General features: G+C 33.0%; 1 protein-coding gene across 1 annotated transcript in view; it reads right to left on the bottom strand.

Annotated features, from left to right (window-relative positions):
• The window catches only part of adra1bb (adrenoceptor alpha 1Bb), a gene marked incomplete at its 3' end in the record, with an annotated part of 5,630 nt that extends 1,325 nt beyond the window's left edge, over positions 1-4,305 (bottom strand). Inside the window, 2 exon segments of the mRNA XM_056471864.1 lie at positions 3,175-3,182; positions 3,251-4,305. Of these exon segments, the coding sequence (XP_056327839.1) occupies positions 3,175-3,182; positions 3,251-4,199 (957 nt within the window).
• Between the last annotated feature and the right edge of the window lie 3,125 nt (positions 4,306-7,430).

Here is a 7,430-nt window from a genome sequence, read left to right as displayed (position 1 = left end):
TTGTATTTATATTTTATTATGAATATATTATGCTTATTATATAATTAATAAAATTATACAACAACAACAACAACAACAACAATAATAATAATAATAATAATAATTTTTAAAATAATAACTATTATTAACAATCATAATAAATTAATTATGCTTTAATAATAATAATAATAATAATAATAATAATATATTAATAAAAAATATTATTATTAGTTTAATATATTATTATTGTTATTATTATTATTATTATCATTATTAATGTAGTATTATTACAAAATAATACATTAATAATATATTAATAATAATAACGAGGATGATGATGATGATGATCATATATTATACTAATTATTATTATTATTATTATTATTATTATTATTATTATTATTATTATTATTATTATTATTATTATTATCAATATTGTTATTTTAATATATTATTACTATTCATATGTTATTTGTTTTATTATTGTTATTTGACATTTTTTAAAATATATTATTTATATGTTATTATTAATATATCATCATTATTGTTATGATTATTATTATGTCTAGTAGTATATTATTATGAATATATATATTTTTTTACTATTTATAATAATAATTTATGATGATGGTAATATTTTTTACTAATATATTATTGTTGTTATTATTATTATTAGTAATATATTAATAATAATAATATATGATGATGATGATGATGATGATGATGATGAGGATGACGATGCTGATAATATATTAAGCTAATATTATTATTAATAATTATATATTAATATTAATATGCTATTATTATTATTAATAATAATAATAATAATAATAATAATAATAATAATAATAATAATAATAATAATAATTCATTAATTTTCTTTTCGGCTTAATCCCTTTATTAATCAGGGGTCGCCACAGGGGAATGAACCACCAACTTATCCAGCATATGATTACACAGCAGATGCCCTTCCAGCTGCAACCCATCACTGAGAAAATAATAATAATAATAATAATAATAATAATAATAATAATAACAATAATAATAATAATAATAATAATTATTATTATTATTATTATTATTATTATTATTATTATATGCTGGGCTTGGAAAGTTGTAATTGCTCAATTTTTTTTGTTCCTGTGTATAGTATTGCACAGCTTAATAGTACTTATAAATAACAAAAATACATGTTTACCTTGTCAATAATGTTCAGTAGAGGGATTGTTCAATATTTACTTAGCATCACATTAATAATGATTTGATTACTTATGCTGAGGATTGTTTCATCTTAATTGCTGTTTGCTAAAGTTTCATAGATCCACAGTGACATAGGATCAAATATTGACTTGGAAAATTAGTATAAAATATGAGACAGTATATAGGATCTATAAGAGCAAACAGGATGAAGGGCGAGGAATTTTAAGAATGTCATATTTTGATAACATTTTTACAAAAACAAACAAAAAAACTACTGCTACTACTATAATAATAATAATAATAATAATAATAATAATAATAATAATAATAATAATAATAATAATTAATCTTCAAATATTTTTACCACTAAGCTAATGGACATTTTCTCCAACATTAAAACACAGCAAAATGCAAAAGTTGAAAACTGCAAAGATAAAAAAGTTACAAAAGTAAATAAGTAAACATTTACAAAAAATATCCTTTATATTATCATATTGCATTTGAACACATTTTATATAAATATTTATCTGAAATAATACAGTTAAAATCAGAATTATTAAACCCCCTTTGAATTTTTTTTTAGAGCAAGGAAATTTTTACAGTATGTCTGATAATATTTTTTCTTCTGGAGAAAGTTTTATTTCTTTTATTTTGGCTAGAATAAAAGCAGTTTTTTAAAAACCATTTAAGGTCAAAATTATTAGCCCCTTTAAGCTATATATTTTTCGATAGTCTACAGAACAAACCATCATTACACAATAACTTGCCTAATTACCCTAACCTGCCTAGTTAACCTAGTTAACCCAGTTAAGTCTTTAAATGTCACTTTAAGCTGTATAGAAGTGTCTTGAAAAATATCTAGTCAAATATTATTTACTGTTATCATGGCAAAGATAAAATAAATCAGTTATAAGAAATGAGTTATTAAAACTATTATGTTTAGAAATGTGCTGAAAAAAATCGTCTCTCAGTTAAACAGAAATTGTGGAAAAAATAAACAGAGGGGCTAATTTAGCCGGGCTAATAATTCGGACATCCATTGTATATAGTTTTAACTTTACTCTAAACAATCATAAAGAACAGTTTGACAGATGACCAGCTAGTTTTAAAGTCATGAAGCTTAAACCAGGCAAAATCACTGTGGTTCAAGCATACAGTGCTCAGCATATATAAGTACACCCCTCACAAATCTATTTTTTAAAAGGAAGCTATACAATATTATATTTGTGCATATACATTAAATAAGTCAGTACTAAATCCAAATCTGAAGCTAATCTAAAAAAAATAACAATAATGATCCAAAAACTAGTAGCCCAAATTTATGTTATAGAAAAATATTAAATACAATTTCACATTTAAAAAAATAGGAAAAATCAGGAGAAGCGAAACAATTTAGTCGAAATTTTGTAGGTTGTAATTTGTTTTTGTAATATTTTGCTTGAATTTATTTCTATTATCTTTCAATTTCTAAATATGTTTGGTGACTAAAATATTATTTTAATAAATATATCTTTATTAAATCTGTTTTGTTTAAATGCACCAAAATACATAGCTTATATTCACTGAGAAATGGATAAAAATATTCATTTTCAAAATGGGCTGTACTCAGTTATGCTGAGCACTGTATGTTTAGTTTTTCTAACAAACAAACAAACAAACAAACAAACAAACAAACAAACAAACAAACAAACAAACAAACAAACAAACAAACAACAATGCTCTATTTAACTATAACTTTTTGGTAACACTTTATTTTGATGGTCCATTTGAGTATAAGTAGACTCTCTGCTTAATAGCTGTTGATGCAGACATTCAACAGACATTTAACTGACTATAAGAAACTTTGTAAGTACATGTCAACTTACACTAACCCCAACCTAACAGTCTACTTATAATCTAATGAGAATTAGTTGGCATGTAGATGCAATGTAACTTGTAACAATGTAACGGACCATCAAAATAAAGTGTGAGCGACTTTTTTCTGTGACGACTTACCCCACACACTGTGACAAGATGAATGAGAAAGAGGGAAACGAATTACGCAACTGTATATAGAAAACAAAACACCTACCAATTGGCAAAGTAAGGAAGAATGGCAGCCAGCACAGCGTAAACATGCCAACCACGACCCCTAATGTCTTCGCTGCTTTCTTTTCCCTGGAAAACTTGAGCAGTTTGACCGTCAGAGAATTCCTCGCCTGATGCGCGCGACTTTTGCCCGCGTCCTCGTGCACCTGCGAGCCCCTGTGGATCCGCAGAGTTATTTCACCGGAATTCATGGACTCCGTTTTCACTCCTGCTTCCAGATTCTTAGTGGTCCTTTTAGCCACGACATAAACACGACAGTACATCACTAGAATAACTATTAGCGGGATATAGAAGGAGCCGAGGGATGAGAAGAGCGCGTAAAAGGGCTCCTCGTTGATTGCGCACACCGTGTCGTCCGGTGACGGAGGCTCCTTCCAACCCAAAAGCGGTCCTATAGAGATGACCAGAGACAGGACCCAAACTCCCAACATGGCCAACAAAGCTCTGCGTCCCGTCACGATGTTAGGATACTGCAAAGGATGGCTCACTCCAATATAACGATCAATGGAGATTACGCACAAGCTCATGATGGACGCGGTGCAACACAACACGTCGACAGCTGCCCAAACATCACAAAAGATTCTCCCGAACACCCAGTGGCCCACTACTTCCAAAGTGGCCGAGACTGGTAACACGGTGGTGCCCAAAAGCAAGTCGGCGATAGCGAGGTTAACGATGAAGTAGTTGGTCGGAGATCGCAGATGTCTGTTGCAAACTACGGACAGGATGACCAGTATGTTTCCAGCAATGGCGAAGGTGATGAAGAAGCCCAAAGCTAAGCCGAGCGGGACGGCGCGCGACAGGTGGAGAGGCTCGAGTCCTGTGCCGTTTAACTTTAAGGAGAAGTTTGGGAACACCGCCGAACCATCAAACGCGTCCAAAATAGCGCTTCCCCAGGAGCGCGTGACTGTATATTCATTTTGTGGGTTCATTTTGGCGAAACATATTCTCCATTTCTGACACGTTGTTTGGGTCAGGCTACTGATAATCGACTTGAGTGTTGCATGAGGGACTAGTGAGCAATGCGTTCTTCTTTATGCGCTGGTGTAATGTGGAAACATGAGGCTGTGTCTCGGGGGTAAGGCGTTAATGCCGCCCATCCCTGCTTCTGTCCAAACTCTGTCATTGTTGATTTTTTTAAAGAGAGGAAGAGTACTGAAAAAGCAAATCCAAGTGCACTATGGAGACTGCAAGTGTGATAATATGCCTTAATCATCATAAGGAATTACACTTTTATAAAACAATCTTTTTCTCTAACAGTTTATTGTATATTTGGCAACTTTAAGGGTGAATGTGAAAAAGTAAGCAAGTTTCAAATGCCACACTAAGGTCTTTGCTGGTTGGACAAACTACTTTTTAAAAAATAAGCTGAATCAACACAATTCTTGAGGGTTTTTTGGGACAACCTAATAGTTTTAAGTTCAATCCACTTACATTTGCAAAAACAATTACACTGTAAAAAATCCTGGTTGCCTTATTTTTAAGCTGAATCGAAATAACCTTATGAGTCCATTGAACTTATATTATGTTAAACTGACTTAAAACTGCTTGCATAACTTAATTAAGTTAAAATTAACTAAATTAAATTAAAATTAAGTTAGAACACACTTAACTTAGTTTAATAAGTTACAATGAACTAAAAACATTTGCTGTCATGACTAATTGTTCATTTTTACACTGCTCTGTACCACATGTCTACCTCACTGACAAGTGTTTACATGTACAGTATTTATATTTGATCCAATATTTGCACAACATCCGTAGTGTACTGGTCAACTTTACTGTTTCTCGTCCTATCTTATTTGCACTAAATGTTGCACAAACCGCACTTTGAGCTCTTATTCTTTTTTTTTTTTTTTTTTTTTTTTTTTAGTTTATCTTATTTTATTTCATTTTTCTAAATTTGTATAATAGTTTGTAGTCCTGTGTTGTCAATTTATGTTGTTTGATGTAGCACCTTGGTCCTCCATTGTGTTGTTTCACTGTGTACAACACTGTATATTGTTGAAATGACTTTAAAGCAGACTTGATATAATTGTTTAGTGTAGGTAACTTAATTCGTGTTGGGGAAGTTTTTTGGTCATATAAAGGTATATCCATACATACCAGGGTTTTTATTTTAGTAAATAATGTTTATATAGTTTAATAATTGAAAATATATATAGAAAGAATGATGTAACATGTAAATGAAATTAATTGTAATTTTACAGGTAATTGAGTGATTTTTGAGTGAAAATAGCTCTTGCATCTTTATTTTCTGTAGTGTTAGAATATTTGATGCATGTCGATGGATTTGCTCTTCAGTGTTTGGACTTTCAGCAGTGAAAATTAAACCACACTGAACTGAACTACACTGAACTTCAACTCTGAAAACCAATCCAGGCTCATTCTGAAAGCGTACCTCTATATTCATTTCTGGAGACCATAAAATATGTACCAGGAGGTAAATAGTTTTGCAGTTATTGTTTTCGCGAATCCACGAAAGGCCGATATGTACGCTTTTGAGATCTCAAATTTCCATTGTGTGCCATTCGCGCCTGCTGTTCTCTTGTATATCCTCCAGAGGCCGCTGTCAACTGACTGACTGACCGACCGAATGACTGACTGACTGATCGACTGACCCACCCTCCCCTTTCCTAAACCCAAACAGTAGTATTTTAAAAAGCACAGATTGACCCACCCATTCACTTCCCTAAATCCAAACCGCCAATTTTAAAAGCAATTCAGAAAAAGAAAAGCCTTCGTCTGATTTTTACCACGTTTTACCACATTCTCACCCTGTTATTTACTTGTTTATTTTATTTTTTGGCTTTTGTTTTTGTCTTACCTGCTTTCTGGAACCGTTCTTCACTGGACTCGAACGCCGTCGTCGTGGTCATCTCCTCTCTGAGTCTCAAGTCAACCGACGTACACAACCCAGGCTCATTTTAAAAACGTATCTCTAGAGATGCAAAATTCTTCTCGGTGGCACATTTTTCTGCTGTTTTTGTTTTCACGAATCTACGAATGGTCACTGTGTACGCTTTTTGTGACCTCAAATTTCCCTCGCGAGTGCCATTCGCGCCTTCTGTTTTCGCGTAAACCCACCAGAGGCTGCTGTTGACTGACTTTTTGACAAACTTTTTGACAGACTGAGCGAATGATCGACTGACCCACCCTCCCCCTTCTCTAAACCCAACCAATTTTATGGATTGACCCGCCCACCCACTTCCCTAAACTCAACCCACACGTTTCAAAAGCAATCCAAAAAAAGAAAAACCCTCGCCTGATTTTTTTTTACCATGTTTTCAGATTTTACCACATTCTCACCCTGCTGTTTACTTGTTTATTTTATTTTTTGAATTCTGATTTTTCTTACCTGTTTTCTGGAACCACTCTTCAGCGGACTCAAACCCCGTTGTCGTGGTTAACTCCTCTCTGCGTCTCAAGTCCGCTGACGTTCATGGCATGCTAACGGGACAAACTGGTTGCAGCCGGAATGCCGTCCATACGGAGGTAATCGGTCAGCTGGTAAGCGCGAAAAGGCACGACGTCACATCGCCCCGTAGTGTTTATTTAAAAAAAATGAAATAGAGCCATATCTGGCTGCGTAATTCGCGGTCTCCAGAAACGTCTGTAGGGCTACAATTTCAGAATGAGCCTGTGTTGGACATACATGGGGAGCTAACTAGACAAACTGTTAACACCTGGAAAGCTGTCCATACAGGGGTAAGCGGTCAGCTGGTAAGCGTGAAAAGGAACGGCATCATACTGCCTCATAGCATTTGTTTTAAAGATGAAATGCAGTCATACGTACCTCTGGCTACATAATTCACGATCTCCAGAAATGTATATAGGGCTACGCTTTCAGAATAAGCCTAAGTTGCTGTTTTAGTTTACTAGAACTTCTATGTTAAGCTGCTTTGACACAATCTACATTGTAAAAGCGCTATAGAAATACAAATGAATTGAATTGAATTGAATTGAATATTTGCACTAATTCAGTGCGTTAAATCTATTATATCGCCAACTACTGGTCTGGCATGTAGAAAATATAATTTTGAGATATCTTGCAGATCTTTGTGAACAGGGATTTACATGAATGTATTTCAAGTGTTTGTTGGAGCATTCAGGAACACTTTGTGAAGCATGCAGTTATCTCCTGTGATTGTGTTCTGGCTCCT

This window comes from Danio aesculapii, chromosome 14 (assembly GCF_903798145.1).
Source record: "Danio aesculapii chromosome 14, fDanAes4.1, whole genome shotgun sequence".
In the NCBI taxonomy this organism is placed as follows: Eukaryota; Metazoa; Chordata; class Actinopteri; order Cypriniformes; family Danionidae; genus Danio; species Danio aesculapii.
The sequence above is the reverse complement of the archived record's forward strand: the minus strand, read 5'-3'. Positions and strand labels throughout refer to the sequence as shown.